Source organism: Phascolarctos cinereus, unplaced genomic scaffold (assembly GCF_003287225.1).
Source record: "Phascolarctos cinereus isolate Bilbo 61053 unplaced genomic scaffold, phaCin_HiC Scaffold_726;HRSCAF=1367, whole genome shotgun sequence".
NCBI lineage: Eukaryota > Metazoa > Chordata > Mammalia > Diprotodontia > Phascolarctidae > Phascolarctos > Phascolarctos cinereus.
The window spans coordinates 22839453-22862316 of NW_027556098.1; the positions used below are offsets into that span (position 1 = coordinate 22839453).

Consider the following 22864-nt stretch of genomic DNA (forward strand, 5'->3'; position numbering starts at 1 on the left):
ATTGACGTAGTCCTGCTTATGTCTGGTCCAAGTTTTGTGGAACAAACTCCTAAATCATCCTATTAACTACCTCACTGAGATAGTGTTTCAGGTGTCTCAGTTAACCATTTGGTAATCTGTACCTGGACCCTGATGGTTTAACATTTTGCTGTCTTCTCAGGACTCGTAAGGATGGCTAATTGTTGTTCGGACGTTTCAGTCATATCCAACACTTCATGACTTCATTTGGGGTTTTCTTGACAAAGACACTGGAATTGTTAGCCATTTCCTTGTCCAGCTCATTTTACAGGCGAGGATACTGGGGCAAACAGTGTTAAGTGACTTGCCCAGGTTCACACAGCTAGTATCTTTTTTGAACTTAGGTGTTCTTGACTCCAAGCCCAGCATTCTATCCACTGCTCCTCCTACCTGACTAAGAATGACTTAGGCAACTCATAATTAAGCCTGTTTTTTGTTTCTTCTTCTTTTTTTTTTAATCTAGTCTCATATTCCCTGAGATAAAATGCTTGGGGAAAACACTATATATCCCTAAGTGATAACACTGAAACTATAAAGATTAATTCTAAATCTATGGAATCTGATCCTGCTTGGACCAGAGCCGGCTACCATCCAACTTTCCCGGACCATCTTTTCTATTGCTTGCAAATTTTAACCCTTTATTTACCATAACAAATGTGATAGTAATACAATTCATTAAAAAACAATACAAAACATAAATTTTACTCGGATACTTCATCCTGCCATGGAACAGAACCTGAGTTCTCAAAGTTTGTGACAATAGATAGAGGCTATTTTCTGTTATCTAAGAAACAATCTAGCTAAGTGTCAACAAGCTCATAGTAGGGGTTTGATCACATGGTCACACCTCTGTTTAGGCACTGCTACTCATGGAGATGGTGTTGTAGGGTGCTAGGGTGTACTAAGATATAGTAGGGTTGTGGTTCTATTAATAGAATCATGGTTATGTGTAGTTTTAAATACTACTGATGTGTTCCATGTTCAGAGCAATATACTGTTGATTGCTACTTCACACATGGTAGTTGTTGTCCATTCTCAAAGAAGACAAAAATTATATCACTATGTTGAGGTCAAGATATAGTGTGTATGACCATGGCTGATCAGATCAATGTGAGTTTAGAAGGCCCTATGTTATTTCAGGCACAAATAATCCATATGAATGTTTAGAGTGGAAATATCTAGATTTGCACATCTCACATTTTTTTAACTAGTGCAATTCTGCTTTGCTCATAGAACACAGTGCCTTCTTTGATGCGGCCATTGCATTCTGGATGGTCCTATGCCATTGTCCCCCACGTGTCACAATTAATTCCAAAGATCTGCAGAGAGAACTCGAGTGTCCTTGTATAACTTCTTCTGCCCTCTGTGTAAGTATTTGCTTTGTGTGAATTCTCTGTAAAATAGTCTTTTAGGCAAATATACTTTTGGAATTCAAACAACATGCCCAGCCCATTGGAGTTGTGCTCTCTGCACTAGAGTTTGAATGCTTGGCAGTTCAACTCAAGAAAGGACCTTGTGTCCTGTACCTTATCTTTCCAGGTGATCTTCAGAATCTTCGTAAGACAATTCAAATGGAAACAATTCCATTTCCTAGCATGGAATACATATGAGAAACAAGAGTAAAAGGTACCTGGAAAGGCTGGATTTTTTTCCTCCTGATAACATGGATGTCCCTTTTTGCTCCCTTTCACCCTCCACATGGACCTGGATGTTCCCCAAAAAGAGAAAATTGAAAGACTCTTCCACACACTCCCATGTTCTTTCTTAGAATTGAGCTACTTCTAAGGGTCCATAAGTTAAAAATTCTTCCCAAGGCAACTATTCTTATGTAGCTATTGTCTAGTCCTGACACTTCTTAAATGATAGAAACCAATAGTTTGGCACCTGTTAGAACACAATCATAGAACAGTTGTGCACAGAGACATTCAACTCCCACACAGATGTTTTCCCCTCTATCACTTCCCTCTGCAGGCCAAGTTTATGTCAAAAGGTTTGCTTACCAAACATAACAAAGCTTTGGACTTACATTGTGTGTCCACCCCCCAAAAAAAACTTCTTCAGGGAACTCTGAGACATAATTTCTAAGTATTGTTTAATCTTTTTACATTGATATAGGTAGATGTAGATCTGTGTGTATATCTAGATAGATAGATAGATAGATAGATAGATAGATAGATAGATAGATAGATAGATAGATAATCAAGAGAAAAACCTTCACACAGAACATAATATCTGAGCCTGTGAGTCTGATACCACTATTATTCTCAATGTATGCAAGTGCAATTTCTTGTCCAGAGAACCTATGTGTTCCGCTCAGGTTGCACGGCTTAACCAACAGCAGAGAACTAGAATGAGAACCTAGTTTGCCTGACTTTCCAGAGTCATCATCTTGCTAGTTGTCAAATCAGTCAGGCTAAAATTAAACATATTTAAGCAGAATAAAATTCGATGTGCCTTCAGATTGGAGTACAGTGGAAACACACCATATCTGATGCCATTGAGATATAACTGGATGTCATTTATTCATTCAGCCCAATCCAGCCAGGAGATCACTTAACCTCTGCCTGCTTTCAGTTCCATCATCTGTAAAATGGGTATAATAATTGTACCTATTTCACAGGGTTATTGTGAACATCGACCTAGATTATAATAAAGTAAAACATTTTGCAAACCTTTAAGTATTATCTAAATGTTAACTACTATAATTCTTGTCAATAAATCAACAACTGGAATCAATGGGAAATGAAGCATATCCATTAATGATTTTTGGAAACCTAGGATGACTCAAGAATATCAAAAAAGCCTGAGCTACCTTGTAGCCACAATGGGGAAGTAGACAGAGCTAAAAGTTATCTTTTATCTGATTGATGGTTATATTTTTATCTAACCTGGCAACATCTACCAAAGGCAGTTGTCCACGATTCTTCCTGGATCATTTTCTCCAAGATGCAGGTAACAACAGAGGAAGTATAACATGCCCCTGAAAAGCTGAGCTTATACACATCAAAAATATAATAATATGGGAGGGGAAAATATTCAATGTGAAAGTGCAGCACCTTAGTCCATCGGAGTTGTTTATTTGGTACTTAAACCATAAATGAAGCAAACTGACCAATAATGCTAAAAGACCTTTGATTTGGACCCATTTTACCTAGTACAAAGGAAAGTACTTAGTTTGAGACATCAAGAGGAGACACAATAGGAAGAGATGGGAAAAGAGGGGAAAGGACCTATCAAGGATATCAGTAACACACAGAGAAAATGACACAAATTAATTGCTGGAGGGGATAAGTTATATCAGGTCTTAAATGTGTTAATTTTTTAAACCTAGCAGATAAAAGAATGGAGACCAATGAACTAGGTGAAAGGTACCCTCCTTCCTTGGTACCCAGAATATCCAGGCTCTCTAACGTTCTTCTAGTTCTTCAAGGTGGGACATCTGGAATATTCTGTTTTATAGGGTCAGGACTCAGTGGTCACAGAGAAGGTTGATGGAGTATTGTGTGTAAGGAACAACAAGAAGGTCAGTTTGATTTGAACATAAAGTAGATAGGGGGGAGTAAAATGTGAAAAGATAGGAAAAAAATATGTGTGCATGGTGTCCATGGAAAACAGTTGATACAACTTTATAAAGAGAGAGTACAAATATAAAGTGACTCAACAAATTTTCATCTCAGATATTGCCAAATGGGGAGAAGGTTCCAGGAATCGGATCAGAAACCAAATCTGAGCAAAGAATCTGATAGCTATGTTGCAGTATCCTTTTTCTCAGCCAAAACATTCACAAAACAAAGCAAAACAAAAAAAAGATTTTTTTTTTCTGATTTGCTTTGCAAGTCACCTTTGCTTATAGCTACAGGGTATTTAAACATTTATCTAACTCAAGAGAGTAATTGTGCAGAGGAAGAAGTAAGGATGTGAGGAAGGAGATATGTTCTTTGCCCCTCTGCTTCTGAAAGTCAATATGATTCATGCTTTCTAAGAGAGATGATCACATTCCTTAAATTTAATCCATTCTTTGTATTCATGTTCAGTCATTTAGAGAAAAAAAAATTATTTCTCTTCATGTCAGAAAATGTATATGTTTCCCATATTACTACTGCATGGATCTAATAAAATGAAATCACCAAGTGGCCATTATATTTTGATTGGAAACGTGTTGTAGAGGATGACTTAATGAAGATTTTTCATCTCTCCACCTCCAGGAAGTGATCTGAGTCATTTGGCATCCAAAGCTAGCAAAGCTGGGATTTCATTTGGACTTAATAAACTTTTCCATGTAACTCTGCAAAACAACAAAGGAATCTAAATTTCATCCATAGTGTCGCAAGGTCTGGAATATGCATTAACAGAAAGCAGTGATTAATTTAGCATTTGCCCATCCTAAAATGAAATGTGCTATAGATCTATGTTAATTGGAATTTGACTTCAGTTGCAGTATTAATTTCATTAACAGCTCTCTTTCCAAGTTGGGGAAAAATTCATTCATGACTAGCTCCACGGGAGAGTCAATTTTTCTTCAAAATGTGAGCAGATAAATTCTGCAATACATACTATTTTTTAAAAGGATACTGCCTAATTCAATTCAGGAAAAGAAGTATTTATTAAGCATCTAGTGCATGCAAAGTACTCTGCTAGGGTCTCAGAGAAGTAGTGTTCAGATGAGATATATTCCTCAGCTTCATAGAGTTTATATTCTAGTACAGGGACAGGAGACATGTACAGATAACCATAACATATAAGAATACATGAGTAATGCATTATAGAGATGAAAATAAATGCTACCTGAGGTTTTGGAGGAACATTTTTTGTAGTACAGGGACATGATGGAAGGCTTCAGAAAGGAAATGCCCTGTCCCTTGGTCTTTAAAGGATGGTTAGAAATTCAACAGATAAACAAAGGGAAGGAAGAAATTCCAAACATAAGGGAAAGAGTGAACAGTTACAGAAGTGGAAATTTGTAGCATATGTTAGGGGGAAAGAAAGTATTCTAATAGAGGTAAATGTGTGGCTAGGCTAGGCTGAGCTAACGCTAAAAAAATAGGGCGGCACCAGATTGCGGAGGGCATTTAATTCAAAGCAAAGGGATTTGAACTGTATTCATTAGGCAATAGAGACACAGGATAGATATTTGAGCACTATAGTTGTATAACCTGATCTATGCATAAGAAAAATGAATTTTGTAACAGTATGAAGAAGTTGATTGAAGAGAGACTGGATGTGGGAATACCTAAGCATAGATTATTTCAATAATCCAGGTGAGTACTAATGAGGATCTGTAGTTGGGAAGCTGGAATGAGAATATAGAGAAAGAGACTAATGTAAGAGTTATTACAGGGATGTATTAAGTAGGAAGAAAGGTGAGGGAGAGAAAAGAGATAAATATAAAACCAATATCTTGAATACAGATGAAATTAATGGTGATAGCATTAAAAAAAGAAGCAACAAAAAAAGAAGTAACAAATTTGGACAGAAAAATAATAAACTTCTTTTGAGATTTAAGTTGAGGTGCAAAAAGACATCCAAGTAGAAGTATCTTATAGGAAGTTTAAGATAAGAATATGACATTCAAAAGAGAGGTCAGAGTTGGCTATTTAGACAAGCATCTAAAAAAGAACAGAGGATGACTATTGAAGCAAAATCCTTAAAAAAGTAGGAAGGATCACAGGATATACAGATGGAAATCACCTCAACTCTTGTCTAATCGTAGCATCATGAATTTAGAAATGACAGGGACATTAGAATTTAAGTAGTCTATCCCTTATATTTTCCATATGAAGAAAATGAGGCCAAGAGAAGTTAAGAGACTTGTCCAAGGTCATATGGGTAGTAAACAGCAGAGCTGGGCTTCAAACTCATGACTTCTAACTACAACATTTAGCACTGTTTCCACTAGGGAACACTGCCTTAGTAGCCTAATACCCTAATTTTAGAAATGATCAAGCATTGTTTGTTAAATTGCCTAGGATCACACAACTGGTAAACCTTAAGGCCAGGAATTGATAAAATCCAGTGTTGTGATAGGTGTTGTTGTTGTTGTTGTTTGTCCTTTATTCTCAGAAGACCAATGATATCACGAGGGTGATTCTTGATCTGCACTTGAATTGGATATGAGTAGGGCAGAACTGAGCAGTCACCAGCCTCGTTCTTTCCTCTATAGTCATCAAAGTCCAGTGCCAAGACAAAGGTCAAGATGACTGGCAATAGCCCAACATTTCTGACAGGTGAAGAGAGTAGCTATAGTGATTAATAAGTATACTTCTTTTTTGGCCAGAAATATGGGGGGGGTGAAAGACAAGAAATGATGCTAAGAAGATATGAAGCCTGAAGGAAAGGATCTAAGAGTACTCACAACATATTGCCTCATTATTCTCACTAAAATAAGAAGCTAAGTCTCCTCTTGTAAGTGTATTGTGTAGGGTAGAAGTTTAGTTAGAAGTTTGAGGAGAGAGGTCTGAGAGCAAATGTCCAAGATATATAAAAGCTCATATCGTCCTCGTAATTAAGCTGTGAAGTATAGCATGCATTTAAAACTTTCAGAAAGGTATGGCTATCAACATTATATATTTGACTTTTACCAACAACTCTATCTTATATTGCTATGATACTTTTAGAATGGAATGCTATTAAGAATATTTAAAAAATGGTTAATACATTTTACATGTTCTAAAAGTAATCTCATATTTTGATTATTTGGAAAAAAAAGTACAAAAGAAGAATGTGAAAGGTGAAATCTCGAGGGGGGGAGAAGAACAACGTTCTTCTCTGTTTCCCTCTAGCATGACTGCATCTTGGCTACTCACTGTGTTATGTGATTGTTAAGGCCAATTGGATGACACCAAGCATGCAGCTTCTTTCCCTTATAGAAACTTGCTTTTTGCTTTTCTTGATCTCTGAACAAACGTTTGTTTTGAATGAGTGAGAATCCTGGAAATTACTATTTCTTCATTTTTACTAACCTTCTAACCTCAGTTTTCTTTTTTCCGCCTTGACATATAGGGATATGCAGAATTCTCCTGTCAGATTACTTTTCATTTGGAAGTATACAATCTCTTCATTTTTGCAACACAAAAAAGAAACTTGTACGGTTTGAGAAGGGGGAAAAAATAGAGTCCTTTATCAAAAATATTGAAGTAATTTATATCACCATATGATTATAAATAAATTAACATTAAATCACAAACTACTGTACCTGGCAGATAGGAATCTGTATTCCCTTTCCTGGTAGGCTAAGCTCCTGGGGACAGAGATTCATGGAAGAGCAAGTCAATGTTATTCTTTCCTCCATTTCTTGAAAAGTGAAACAATCAAGTTGCCTTAAGGTCCTTGACTAAAAATGAAATGATCTCCTAGAGTAGCTCAATCCTGTCCATCAATGGGAACATATGAAAGAAAATGTTTTTGTTTGTTTTTTGTTTTGTTTTATTTTGCCTCTACACTTAAAGAAATTTCTTCTCCCAAAGAATTACAAAAGTAATACACATTCCTATAATAAAAGGCAAAATAATATTCCCATTTTGCTTTCTCATCCCCAATATTCTTACCTTGTTATCCTATTTCAATAATGTCTCTTTTACAACCATTGGTATCTATGGTCTGTGGCAGCACAAAATTCCTTAATGACTTTTTAAATTTCTTTGAAAAAATACAGAAGTAACTTTGGTGGAATATCTGATTTTGAGAGTACGTATCATCTTCATTGATCACTTTCTTATAGGTCACTAATTATGAAATATACTGTTATTATATTTCACACTATATTATGATTACAGTCTCATCATGTAGTAGGAATCATGGCATTATCTCCTTCTACACATTAATTCTGGAAGATTTCCAACTATATTTACATATGATAACCTATTCTCTACATTGGACTGGCTAAGTAGTTCAATAAAAAGGAAATTTGGTAATTTGGCAGATGTGGGCAATATCTGGTTCTATTACCATTACTCCATCATTCTAATCTACTATTGCTCTTTTATCAGCCTCTCTGACCCTCAGTGTCTTTGTCTATTAATTCATGTCAACGTATAAGCATTCATTAAGCACTTCTTATGTACCAGACATCATGCTAACCACTGGGGCACGTGAAAAAAAGGCAAAAATACAGCCGCTGCCCTCAAGGAGTGCACAGTTTTATTGAGAAGAAAACCTGTAAAGAAATTTGTACATCCAATTTGTATAGAGAGTTCATGTAAGGTAATTTCAATAGAAAGGCAGTAGCAAGGCAGTCACAGGAGACCAGGGAAAGGCTTCCTCTAAAAATGGCATTTGGTGATAAAAGAAGGAAACCAGAGAAACAAAACAGAGTAGATAAAGAAGGAAAGTATTCCAGGGAAAGAGCATTTCTGAGCAAAAATCATAGTCAGAAGATGGAATGTTGTGTAGAAGAACAGCAAATAGTCCAAAGTAGCTAGATTGTAGGGTATATGGAGGAGAAGAAAGTGTGAGAAGATAGGAAAAACAGGAAGGGACTAGGTAATATTAAAGACTTTAAATGCCAAACCAAAAACTTTCTATTTGGTCCTAGAAGCCACTGGAATTGTTCAGTGAGAGGGGAGAACAAATGAAACAGTGATATGCTCAGACCTGTGAGAGATGATGAAGGGGTGTACTAGGGTACTGATGGTGTGATTGGAGAGACCTGTGTGAGGACTGTTGTGAAGGTACAACAAAAATGGAATGAAAAGTAACCTAGAAAACAATATGATTCTCAGGAAGCCTGGGCAAGAAACTGAAGACATTGGGTAGCATATTCATCACTGTTGTTCAGTAGTTTCAGTGATGTCTGATTCTTCGTGATGCCATTTGGGGTTTTCTTGGCAAAGAAGTGGAGTGATTTGCCATTTCTTCTCTAGTTCATTTTACAGATGAAGGAACTGAGCAAAACAGGGTTAAGTGAATTGCACAAGGTCATATAGCTAGTAAATATCTGAGGCCAGATTTGAACTCAGGAAGAGGAATCTTCCAGATTCCAGGCCTGCCACTCTAGCCACTGAGCCACCTAGCTTCTAGTCACAATCCATAGATCCACCACAGTGAGGAAGAGATGCAGGCCAATTATGTTCTCCTCCCTCCGCAGATGAATTCCTGACTCATTTCCACAGGATTTTCTCTACCACGACAAAGAGACCTTTTCACCGGGGAAGCTCACTGCTCACCTAGCTTGCTTTTTACGTTGGCCTCTCCCTCTCATGAGCTAGTTCCTCCAGGAGCCCTCTGGACAAACAATGTTTCCATTCATCTCCAGGCTGAAGTCTTTATTCTTCCTCTAACTTTACAATTCCCCACCCTGAAATACCTCCATCCCCATTTCCCATTCCACATATCTTTGGGCTCACTTTTCTGAATTGTCTTTTCCCATTAGAATGTAAGCTCCATGAAGGCTGGGACAATCTTTATTTGTTCTTGTTTTTATATTCCCAGATGTTTGGGCTAAACATTAGTAAGAACTTAACAAAGTTTGTTGACTTGAGTCAAAGACAAGGACTTCAAAAGAGGATGACATGTTTGGCAAACAAATTACTTTTAAAGAAGGAAGTGTCTGAGAATGGAATTTGGATCTAAGAAGTAAGTTAAAGTACTGGAATGTTGAGCTGCTATTATAGAAGTGTCCCTATCAAAGCCTGGTAAAAAATATATATCTGCCTGGAGTCTTGTAAATCTAGTCAAAAGTGGTTTAAACATAAAAGGAAGGGGGAGAAAGAGTGTTGCCTGTGTATAACCAACACACTAGATACCACAGAATATGGTTGCAATAAAAGAAGAAGCACACAAAGCAAGTTAATTTCTATATTGGTCCTGCCTTGATTCATACTCATGACTCTTCCACCATGATTATTTCTCAAATGAGGAGAAAACTAAGATTTTAGTGGAAAAGGACAGTGTTTCTTCCTCGCAATTAGTTAAGAAAAAACCATAGAGATATCTTCCAAGAGGAATTCTCCATAAATGAGTTCTTGTGATTTTGAAAAAGGGTTCTTTCTGTAATGCTTTTGATATTCAAGATAAAACATCGAATCTTAATTAAATGTCTAAACAGCTATCTCAAAGAAGATATATCTCCTGCCTGTGCGCTTTTCCTAGGGACATCTTTCTTTTACTTTTTTTTTAATCTCTTCATTTGTATCTGAATTCACTTTATGCAACTTAGAACTATTGGGTTCTTAATTGCTTCATTGGCACAACTATAAGTAGAGATCTGTCTGAGTCTGATGAAATTATCATAGTGCCAGGACATAAGGAACTCAACTGGAGAAAGCATGTTTGTCAGGAGACCAGAGGTCAAATTGAACTAACAAACTGCAGAGAGTCAAAAGCTATGGGAAATTCACTGTTTCTCCTAACTCTCAGGGTTTCAACCAGTTACAGCTAGACCTTAGATTTAGTTGTATATGATTCTTTGATGTTATAAATTACAAATCTTCTTATAATGATAGTGTGGAGTGCCTTTAAAATGTTTTATTGATATCTTTTGTTTTTTGTAGCATAGATATTTTCACATATTTGCTATCTTGTCATAAGTACACCCTTATAACAAAACCAAACAAAATAAAATAAAAGCAAAAACATGAAGAAAACCAACCAACACAATAACCTTATTTGACAACATGCACAGCATACTGCACCTATGGTCATCCCCTCCCCAACATTTCTGCTGAATCTGGGGAGTTAACCTTTATCAACAGTTCTTTTAAAATTATCTGCTTCAATTCCTCTGAGTTCAGCTTTGTTTTAAGACAAAGGTATCAAACACAAGGCCTGTAGACCACCATTGGGCCCATAACACTCCTGATTGCATCCTAAACCAGATTAAAATGTAATTGGGAAACATTTAACAAAATAAATAAAAATACAATAGAACATAGGTGGTTTTAATATGTCTTTTTTTTTTTTACATCAAGATGTGGCCTGCGGAGAACCTCATATATGGTTTAAAAGCCCTCAATTTCTATTTGAGTGTGATACCACTAGTTTTAAGGTCTTTTGCATTTACATTATCATCATCAAGTATTATGTGTCTCCTGGTTCTGTTCACTTCACTCTGAATTAATTCATGTAAATATTGATATATTTTTCAATGTCTCATTTTCATAGATTCTTTTTTTTTATTTTTGTGAACTTAACAATTACTAAGCAATCCAAACATTTCAATATAAAAAGAACAGGAGTCTTACATAAGAAATAAACTCTCTGCTATAATATCTACACATATGTATATAAATATATGTATATATATTTTGTTATATGTGTGTATATACTATGTAATACATGCATACATGTATACTTAGATGATAACGTGTTCATTCTACCAATACACTCATATATACACGTAACATAAATGTGTATATATGTATGCTTGTGTGTGTGGATAGATAGATATAGATAGGTATATTAACAAAGTAATCACAAAACTTTTCTATGTGTATCCTCTTATACTTCCAATTTGTTTCCACTTTTGAATGGGATCTTTCTTTTCTATTCTTTTGTACCACACAAAGTTCTGTTATGAATGCTTTGCTATAATTGAGACCTTTCTTTCTTTTTTTGCTATGTTTGGGGACTTACATCCTATGGTTCTTTTCACAGGATCATAAGTTTAGAGTTAAAAGGGAACTTAAATGCTGTCAAGCACCTCATTTTGCAAATAAGAAAATTGAAGTCGCTAGTGTTAAATGACCTGATGAAGGCAGGAAATTGCAAAGCTGAGATTTTAGCTCAGGTCCTTTGACTAAAAATCATTGTCCTTTGTTTAATGGTGACCATGAATAGGGCTCCAGAGTTATAGGGATCAGACCTACCCACAAGATAAGGCTAGTAAGAAACAATCTAGGGGCAGCTAGGTGGTGCAGTGGATAGAGCTCAGGCCTTGGAGTCAGGAGGACCTGAGTTCAAATCCAGCCTCAGACACTTGACACTTACTAGCTGTGTGACCCTGGGCAAGTCACTTAACCCCAATTGCCTTACCAACCAACCAACAAACAAACAAAAAAAACCAAAACAATCTATCACTTCCTCATGACTAGCTGATCCTACTTATGTCTTCTACCAGTCAAATGGTCTTTAGACTTAACCCATAGAATATTCTGTTCTGTGTTCCTAGGCTCTGTGACAAAATGATGGACTCTCTGGGTTGCTCAAGAATTTGTGGTGTCAAGAACTGGAATGCTTTAGTTTCAATTCAAAAATAAAGATTCAGAAGGTGCTTGAGGGTGAGGAATAAGGGTTTTTTTGGGTCCCTAAGAGTCTTATCAGTTTCTTAGAAGTTCTTTTAAAACCACCCACCACCTGTGTGGCTCAGAAAGCTCAGATCAACAAGGCAAGAATTGGGTATCCCAGGAAATCCACTAGAGTTTTTCCCAAGTCTGACCCAAAACTAGAGGGAGGCTCTAGAGGCTACTAGATTTCAGGATAACTTGGCTGCCCATGTTTGAGTAAGAGAGTATGGAAAGTTGGCAGAACTCTTTGCATTTGTGGAGGGGCCTTGACCGAGGGAGGTACAGGAACATCAAACACCCCCTCGACAGGAAATTAATCAGCAACTTCCTCCAACCATTAACGGACTTGGAAGCATTGTAGAATAAAAGACAAGGACCCTAGGGTGTCTGTGATTTTGTTTTTCCTCAGGATCAGCATTTTGGTTTCTATAGCAACCTTTTAGGCAATATACAACTACCTTTAACCCTAGAGTGGCTGAAGTCCACAGATGATCTGACTTTTCAGAGCCAGGTAATCTGTCTGTGTTTCCTTTCTTAATGAGTAGATAAATCTTTTTCTTTTTTCTTTCTCCCTCTTCCTCTCTGGACACAATTTGAGTCATCCTTTCCATGAACTCTTATGCCCATACATACCAGTCTGAACCACAGACTGACTCAGACTATCACCAGAGACATTCATGCAGTCACTATGTGGCTTGTGGATAAATTTGTATACTGTAGTCTGTTTGTGAGTTGAAGGACAGAGTCCTGGTTGCTAAGTGATACCTCTATGCTTCTAACAAATGATTAAACTTACAATTGATCAAAATCACAAAAGATGATATCCTTGGAAACCTTTCTTCCTCCTGCCTCCCAAGGTTAGAAATTCATAGAATCATAAAATTTAGAGGGGAAGGGACCTTACAGAAATAGTGCAATATCCTCATTCTGCCTAATGACCTGCCACTATAAGAAATTCCTTGGAGTACTAAGTAGAGATAATCTGATTCTGCCTTAAGGAGCTCCTACTTTCTCTGTATTTATAAACTTTTTTACAAACTTCTTCCCATGTGAACCTTGCACCAAACAAAAATTCATCCATATTAATTATTTGCCTTTGACAAATTTTGGCTATAACAAACAAAAACCTTATAAGGTTTTTTGAAATACTGGCCTGTTGTTATTTCACCACATATTAAGTCTTCTAAGGTATCTATGGGCCTGTCAAATAATTATTAATCAGATCCTAGTAGCAAATGCATCATAAAGATAAAAAAATTATTATACAGCAAATTATGATCTTCAAGTATAAATAGACCATCACAATGGTTACCTTTATTTAGGGGAAGTAAATTAGCAGATAGAAAGGGAGGAAGAAAAGCTTCTTGAAGAAAGTATTATTTGGTGGCAGCTAGGTAGCACAGTGGATAGAGTACCAGACCTGGAGTCAGGAAGACCTGAGTTCAAATGTGGCCTCAGACACATAACACTCACTAGCTGTGTGACTCAGGGCAAATCACTTAATCCCAATTGCCTTACCAAAAAAAAAAAAAGTAGCATTTGCATTGAGTCTTAAAGGAATCCATTGAGATTTGGAGAAGAAAGTGGACCAGGAAAGTTTTCCAGGCACAGTTCATAGCTAGTGCAAAAGCACAGAGAGAGCAGATGTACTTGAATTGCTGTGTGTGAAGAACATCAGCTAGGCCAATATAGTTTCATCATAGAATGTGTGGAGTGGAATAATTGTTAGAACACTGGAATGATGGGAAGGGGCCAGGGTATAAAGAGCATTCTCTGCCAAATACAGATGGTAACTACAGGAGTTTGTTAGCACACTTAAACTACTAAGGCTTAAAAGTACACTGAGAATTTTTGGATACCAAAGTGTGTAGGGTAAGGGAGCATTCAAAGTAAAGGAAGATGCTGAGGTTTTGAACCTAGGTGATTAGGAGAATAGTGGCAATAGTGAAGTTTGGAATGGGAATGGGTTTGGGGATGTCTACATATATATATCATGTATCATAAATATATCACATATATACGTGTGAAATACCTTTCTTCCTTCAATATGAAGCACCTTTTTCATAGGGTATTTCCTGATCCTTCCAACTATTAGTGCTTGGATTCCCAAACTTATTTGTGATTAACTACTTTGCATTTGTTCTCTTTATATTTTTGATATATGCTTATATAAGTACTTGTTAATTTCTCCTCACAAGCTCATTAAGAGCAAGGATTGTTACAATCTTTGTGATTCTGTCCCCAGCACTTAGCACAGTACCTGACACACAGTAAACAATAGATACTTATTGTTTGATTTATTGATAGAGAAGAAAGTCGAACCTATTGGAGTTAATGAGAAATAATGTAGAGGGAAAAAAAGACAGCAGCACCGGGACAGATCCTTGGGAATACCCATAGTAAATTTCCATGATGTGAATGAAGAACCAGCAAAGGAGACTAAATATTAGTCCGACAGGTAGGAGGAGAAATAAAGATAAGTCAGCATTATGAAAACCCATGGAGGAGAATTAATCAAAGAGAAGATGATTAATAGCGTTAAATGCTGAGAAAAAAAAATTTAAGTTAATAAAATGAAAAGGCCATTTGATTTGGCCATTGAGATCATTAGTAACTGTGCAGAAAGCAGTTTTAATTGCATGGTGAAATCAGAAATGAGTTCAGAGAGAGTTTAGAAGACAATGAAAGGAGAAGAAATGGAGGCACCAAGTATTGATGCCTTCTTCCAAAGGGTTTATCTTAGAATGGGAGGAGAGATAGATGGTAATAATTTGAAGAAAAAATGGGATCTAGTGAGAGTTTTATTAAGGTTGGGTGAGGTATGGGCATTTTTAAAAGCAATTAGGAAAGAACCAGCAGATAAAGAGAGATTGAAGATAAAAAAAAAACAGCATAATGAAAATGGAAGGAAATCTGCTGGAGAAGATGGAAGGATAAATTACCAAGGTTGCATATAGGATATGCATTGACAAAGAAAAAACCATTTCCTCATTAGAGACTGAAATGAAGAAGATGGAAGGAATGATATCAGGGGAATATAAGATAGGGAAAAGAGAAAATTGGGGAGCTCTGGGTGAATGACCTCATTTTTTTATGGAGTATGAAGTGAGATTCTCAGCAGAGAGTATAAAAGGAGGGGATGTGGTGGCAGGTTTGAAGAGAGAGGAGGAGCTTGGAAAACATGCTCTGGGGAGTGCGATAAAGAATTGATTAGGAAGGACTAGATGGATTGCCTTGCTCCCATGAAAGCCCAAATGAGATTACATGCTATAAATTTTGTAGTGGACTAAGGCAATGTGCTTTTGTTATTTCCTGTTACATGTTAATAAAGACAAAGGAAGTTGATTGGTAGGAGAATTCATGGGTGGGAAGTGGATGTGATTGGTGATATGACAAAGTGGGAGCAATTTTGAGAGCATATGATAGTATAGTATAGTATAGTATAGTATAGTATAGTATAGTATAGTATATTGAAATAGTTTGAAAAGGGCTAGCAATTGGAAAGAAAGAATAGAGCAAGAGCAGGAGTAATGGCCATGGAAAGTATTGGGAGATAGAGGGATTAGAGGTTATGGTGAGAAAAAAGAATTGGGTCAGGGATCGCCAGGCATAGGAAAGATGTAATGAAAAATGATTATAAGAAATACGAATTTTGGGGAAGCTAGGTGGCGCAGTAGATAGAGCACTGGCCCTGGAGGCAGGAGGACTTGAGTTCAAATACAGCCTCAGACACGTGACACTAGCTGTGTGACTTTCAGCAAGTCACTTAACCCCATTGCCTAGCCAAAAAAAAAAAAAAGAAAGAAAGAAAGAAAGAAAGAAATAGGAATTTCACAGATCATGAATATGGAAGTGGAACACTTGTGAATGATGGAAAGATGATGGTCATGACCATTCCTACATGTAAGTTTAGGAGTAAAGAAGTAGGCCATAGGAGATAAACAGATTGTAGAACTGAGAAGCTAGAATAAGATACTTGATGAAATAAGATATTTAATGGAATATATGTAATATTATATAAATGTATACACACACATAGATACATGCATACATACATAATATATACACATAGCCTATATAGGATGTTTAAGTGTGTGTGTATATATATATATATATACATATACATATATATACTTATAGATGAGAAATATATATTCTCTCTCCATATTTATATATGTATTAATAATATATATATACATATATATACATATATATATATTATATATGTATTCATATATATATATACATATATATACATATATATATACAGACGCACATATATACAGATGTAGATAGCTATATTGTATATACAATTAGGCACATTATATATATATTATATATCTTTGTGTGTTTGATGAAATACATAAAAACATGCATGTATATGTATGTATTCCATCAAACACTTCATCATCAAAACACATTCCATCGTTAACTTCTCAGTTCCTCAATCTTTTCAGCCCCCTTGACATACTCCTCTGCTTACATGTAGCAATGGTCTTAGCCTTCATCTTGTCATCACTTGCAAATGTTCTACTTCTGTGTCCATGACATATAAAATTCCTATTATGTTTGGGATTATATATATGCATAGTGTATATGTACATATATGTATGTGAATATGTGTGTGTGTTTGCAGTGTGGGACACTAGAGGGAGGTGGAGCATAATAACTTTGGAGAATTAATCCAGATAGAGTTGGAAAGGATAAATAGAGGTCTACTGAGAAAAGTAAGCTATCAGAAATCTCAATATCACCCCTTCTTCTTATGGATACCTTGTTCTTGTGTATTGTGGGGCCTCAGGATATGCTTTTCACACCATATAAAAGTGGGATCACATTTTTCTGGGGAGTTTGGTAACTAGTTGAGAGGCAAGAGGCTGACTGAAATTCTTCCTTATCATAAGCCAACATCTTTTTATTTGCTTAGAGATGGGTGAGAATTAATTATAGCTCATAGGTTTTTGAGTTTAAAAGAATCCTAGCTATCATCCTTTCTAAACCTGTTGTACTTAAAAATGAAGAAACTGGTTATCAGAGAGGTGAACTGATGTATTCAGTGTCACATTGTTAGTTAGTGACAATGCCAGGATTCCTACTTAGGCACTTAATCCTTTGTCTTTAAATCCCTCATTCTTTTAACCACACCTTAAATATCTCTCCATGGGTCTCAGGTATTCCACCAGAATACACAAAAACATTTCATGAAATGGGTGAAGGCATGGAAGGGTTTTTTGCAAAACTTTGTTTCAGGAGGTTGTAATTTAAATGTATGCTCCTAGTGAAAACAAACAAACAAAACAACTAAATTCTGTAATTCTTTAACAATTTCCCTCTACTAGGCTGTACCATTGTGCCCTCTAGTGGTAAAATTAAAGTTAGTTAAAACATGTCTAGTTGTGTAAATCACATAGCATTGTAATAAGCAGAAGTAATCAGAACTTACATTAAATGAAGAAAACATTTCATACTTTCATTATATGGATGGGATAAACTAATAATAATGAAATTCCATGTTTATTTTTTAGTTAAGAGGAGATAATATAAGACAGCAGTGGAAAATATTACAAAAGTTTAAAATAGCATTAACTTATTTTAATGGAGTAATTATTGATTTATTTGAGAATTAATATTTGAAAATATTTTTGTTCATATGCCTAAAAATCAATCATTCAATAATTATCTGGACAGGCCACAAAGAGATCATCTTTTTTCTACCACCTCATTTTACAGATGAGAAATTGGAGCTCCAAAAGTATCATTATAGCCTGAGAGCTAGAAAAGAAGCTCAGAGACCATCCAGTCCAACTTTTTAATTTTTAGAAATGAGGAAACAAGCCCAGGAAGGTTTAATGACTTTTCCAAAATTACACAGGAAGTATGACAGGCGGAAAATGAACCCAGGTCTTCTGACTCAAGAGTTGTTTCCATTTGATTATACCCCACAGTTTCTTCACATATTGCTTTGCCCAAGATAACACAGCCACTTGTTAATGACAGAGATGAGACTAAATGCCAGATCCAGATTTATGCTTTTTCTACTAAATCATAGTGCTGCTAAACAACTAAATGCTATATTCAAGAGTATATGTCTTACTCCTACACCTTAGTCCTGCTTTAGCCACTTACTAATTGTGTGTCCTTGAAGAAATTACTTTCCCTGACTGGATTCTCATTTCTTCATCTTTTAATTAACTAGGTTGGTGGTTCCTTCTCGTCTTAACCCAACTGTATTGAAGAAAAAATAATAGAAAACATTCAGGACAAACTAAAGTTGATTTTGACAACTTAAAAGAGTTAGAAGAAGAAATGATTCAATATGCACCCTTTGTTCCTTCTTGTTCTCAGTAGATACCAACAGTTCTTTCCCTCTCTCCCCTTCCTGAAAGAAAATCCCTTTGTCCACAGTAAAGCAACTACATGAATTGAAATAGCCCCAGAAATGGAAACTTATGCTACCCACGTTAATATCAATGAAACTGCCCACCTCTCCATGGAAGAAACCTAATTGCATCAAAGTACTTCTGGCATCCTAATTTCTTAGTAACATTATTATTTCCTAACATTGCTTTGGAATAATCATACTTTTCTAAGACCAATTTTGCATTGCATATGTTAGATACTTTTGGGGGGAAGGTGGTACTCTCAGTCATTTGGAAGAGGACTTGGAATTGGTGTTGATTTTCTTTAATTCCTTTAAATATTTTGTAGTAATAGTGTTTGCTTCTTGCTTTTTGATTGACTCTCCCTTAATTCAATCTTAAAACTTCCTACAGTTATGTATGGATTAGTATTTTGCAGAGGACGCACACACACACACACACACACACACACACACACACACACACACACACATACACACACACAAAACAACTAGAAATTCTTGCCCCTTTTGAATTCATCACATTTCTGAGAAAGCAAAATGGCCTAATGGCCATTCACGAGTCAGGTTCCAAAAGTGTCAGTGAATGAACAGAAAGTCACATGATCGTGAGATCATTTATTTCAATACAGAAGGGTCCTTAAAGGACATGTAGTTTAACTTGTTCATTTTGTAGATATAGAAATTGAGGCTTAGAAAGGTTAAGACATATGACTAAGCTCATACATGTAGTTCCTGAAATAGGAACCCAATGAGTCTCTAAATCCAAATTGGGCACTCTGTCCATTGTATTGTGCTGCTCCTGAATACTAAAGCTATTGACTAAATCATAACTTTACTGGAAGGCTAATCTTCAGTCAATAAAATTTGGGAAGAAGCAGTTTTTAATGGGAAGCATATTATCATATTTTTAGATATAATCACATAGTAAAATTTCCAACTTGCTTATCACACAGACAGAATGGGAAAACACCACAGCATGGCCTCAACCATACTAGATCCTTGTTATACAAAGTAAGTTGCTCTGGGACAGGTTTCAGTGTCTTTTGAAACTTCTTCACTGCTCTTTTTACTGTTTTTATCACTGTATCATACATGGGTTCATTGTCTGGGGAAAGGGGCTTAGATTCAGAAGGATCCCTTGAGAGTTCAAACAACAAAGGTGGATCGTGATGTGTAACATTTTCCCCTAAACATTGGCAAAATAAGATATCATAGCAACCTATTGCCCCTTTGGGTTGGAAATCTGGAGTCACAAAATGGACCTTCCAAACAGCATCACCTAAAAGTCAAGGGGGAAAAAACACATATATTGTGTTAGAGAAACTACATCATATCTAAAACCTTCCCCATTTTCTCAGGTATGACACTGCTAGTCTTTTGTCTATAGTACAGTAATTTTTTCACATATCTCCTTTCCAAAACTGATAAGCTGATCATCTCTTCACTCTTAGGAAATGATGCTGTCATGTTCTTCTTTGAGGTAATAACCCTTTGATACAAAACTACAACCCTTTTTTCTTCTTGTTTTCTCTCAAAATGACATTGATTTGATCCATTCCTCAAAGTAAATATTGCTTTAAAATATTCCCTACATCTAGGACTAATTGTAGTGACTTTAAGAAAAGTATGAAGTTTAGAAAAAAATTATCACACATCTTATTGTTGGATTGCATCAGGTAACACATATGATGTTCAGACTGGTCAGGATTTCAAAGGTCAACCAACCCTATCCCTTTGTTTGTTTGTTTTTTTCTGAAGAGAAAAAAAATTAAAAACTGGCCCAAAGAGGATAAATAACATAGTCAAGGTCACATATCCAAGACTAGGAGTAGAATTCTGATACTATTTTAGCCTATTTCCCACTACATGCATATTTTATACTCACTGTTCTTTGGGTGCCACCGTGCAGCATGTAAAAATGGGCCACAGTAGTGGTACAAGAATTCATGCTCTGAGTGTCGAATTTCTCCCTTCAATAACGGCATTAGATCTCGTCCATCAATCACTCTGCAGTAATAAAAAAGAACTGGTTTCACAATCTTGGAAATATCAAAGTGTTATAAAGAAAGTAATTCTATTCCTCAAGAAGATTACAAGCTATTGGAGAATGCAAAACAGACAAAGTTGTTAAAAACACAAATGATAGAAACATACAAATACACATACATATATAAATATATACATATGTAAGCTTTAAAGGCTAATACTGGGTAATATCTACTGCAGCAAAGAAAAGTTAACCCATGGATTAATTAAAATTCTGTTTATATTGTTTTGTGAGACCTTCTGCCTTAATTAACTTGGTGGATATTAGTAAATCCCAATGTAATCAATTTCCCATAAAAGTCACTAAATTTCACAATTTATATTTCACAAGCAAAACTTTCATATATTCCATTGCCTATGATTGAAACAGCACAGAATCTTAACCTGACAAGTGATTATTTTTTATTCAGTTAACATTTATATATAGTGCCCACTATTTGATATTTGTCATGGGGGGAATTCTTGTAGAATCAAAATATTTATGATTTCATAAAGGTCAGTATTTGTTCCAATCAACATACATGGCAAACCCTACACAAACACTAAAATAGCCTATGTATTCATGGTACATCTCTGCACTAAAATAACTCACTACCTGGCAAGCAACTTTTTAATGATGAGCTAATCTTTTCCAAAGTTATCCAAGTCTGACCCTTGGAACACAGGCATCACTAACTCTATACTCAAAGGGCTGCAGTCTTCTAGAGCTTATGATCTAATACAATAGCATTCAAGAACCATGGGTGATCTCCAAGTCAAATGATTCATCAAAGTATGACTTTAGTAGAGGTCTATAGGCAATACAAAGACAAAAAACGCATGGCCCTTGCCTAGCTTTATAATCTAGGAGTTTTAATCTAGGAGCTAAAACTCACAAATGCAATACATAAAAATAAACATAGAACAAACCAGAATGTGATCAGGCACATAGAGAAAGAGGTACAAGAGACAAAGCTGTGAGTCTTTCCTCCATCAACCTCTAATATAAACATACACAGAAACCTAATTTATCAATTTGCTAGTTGTTCTTCTCTTCTCTGGTACACATTAGTCGCGTTCAGTCTTTAGGCCATACTGTGTGTGCTACTATGCAGAATGATGTAGGAATAGTCACACACAGAACATAAAAACAGGCCTTCAAAGAAAGATTGGAGTTGGTGCTACTGGAGTTTTAAGGTTTAGACCCATATCACCTTACTCCCAAGGTCAATACTTTTTCCTCTGAATCACACTGAATCCTTAGATACACAAATTACAGACATGTTGATAAAATTTTAAGAGGTGAATTTGAGGCAATATATAATCAGTGGAATCATTGGATACTTGTAGCAGCATTATTATTTAGAGCAGTATCTCTGAAGTCTGCAAAAACCAGTTTCACAGCCATGAACCATGTCTGATCTAATTTTTCTTGAATAACTTTTTTTCCCAATTGGATGCGACTGTGTTCTCTTACATATTATTCCTACTAGGACCTAAACACAGTAGAAGAAAAGAAGGATTTTATTTGGAATATTTAAGGTTTCGGAAAAATAAAATAGTGATCCTAAATGTAGCCTTCAGACATTGAAGAATGTTAATTGCAAACTGAGTTTATCTTTTATACAAAAATAATCTTTATCATATTTCTGGCCTTCTCAATGGGTGGGAGAGGGGTGGAAGAAGAGAGAGCATTTGAAACTGAACTAGATTTTTTAAAAAAGAAGGAAAGAAAAATACAACTAAAATCCACTTTTAAACACCAACCATTAGGTAGAAAATTCTGTATTTCTCAAAGGTTTTGAGATGTCAGAGATTTTGTCCAAGGTAGATATACTGATATTATTGTAAAACTTAAATCATTCCTCTGTATACCTATAAAACCTTGGAAAATTCCTTGGAAAAGAAATTTTCATTTCAAATGTAATTTGACTCTTGAAAAAATTCTAAAAAACTCAAATATTCTATTTCTTGAAACTAATGCTGAAATAAAGAAGAGAGTAATTTTTTTAGAAAAGTCAAATTTGAAAAATTTAATGAGAATTTTAAAGGACAAAAAAAAAGCAAAAACAAACAAAAAGCAAAACCAACCTAGTGATTTACTCTTATTTTCTCTAGCTCAGACATTGAGGCTATTTTTCTCTAACACATTCACATCAGATTCTCCTGTTCCATTAAAATAATTTCTGCTTGTCACAATTTATTTTAAAATTAATGGATT

The 22864-nt window shown here is 35.6% G+C and overlaps 1 protein-coding gene across 3 annotated transcripts in view; it reads right to left on the reverse strand.

Moving 5' to 3' along the window:
* Positions 1 to 19218: 19218 nt before the first annotated feature.
* The window catches only part of LOC110212839 (arylsulfatase F-like), a 51927-nt gene continuing 48281 nt past the window's right edge, over positions 19219 to 22864 (reverse strand). For all 3 annotated transcript variants that reach the window (XM_020992945.2, XM_020992946.2, XM_020992944.2), the window contains 2 exons: positions 20504 to 20625; positions 19219 to 19897 (listed from right to left, as the gene is read on the reverse strand). In XM_020992945.2, coding sequence (XP_020848604.1) covers positions 19536 to 19897; positions 20504 to 20625 — 484 coding nt within the window. In that variant the 3' untranslated portion in view covers positions 19219 to 19535. The remainder of the gene's footprint in view (positions 19898 to 20503; positions 20626 to 22864) is intronic.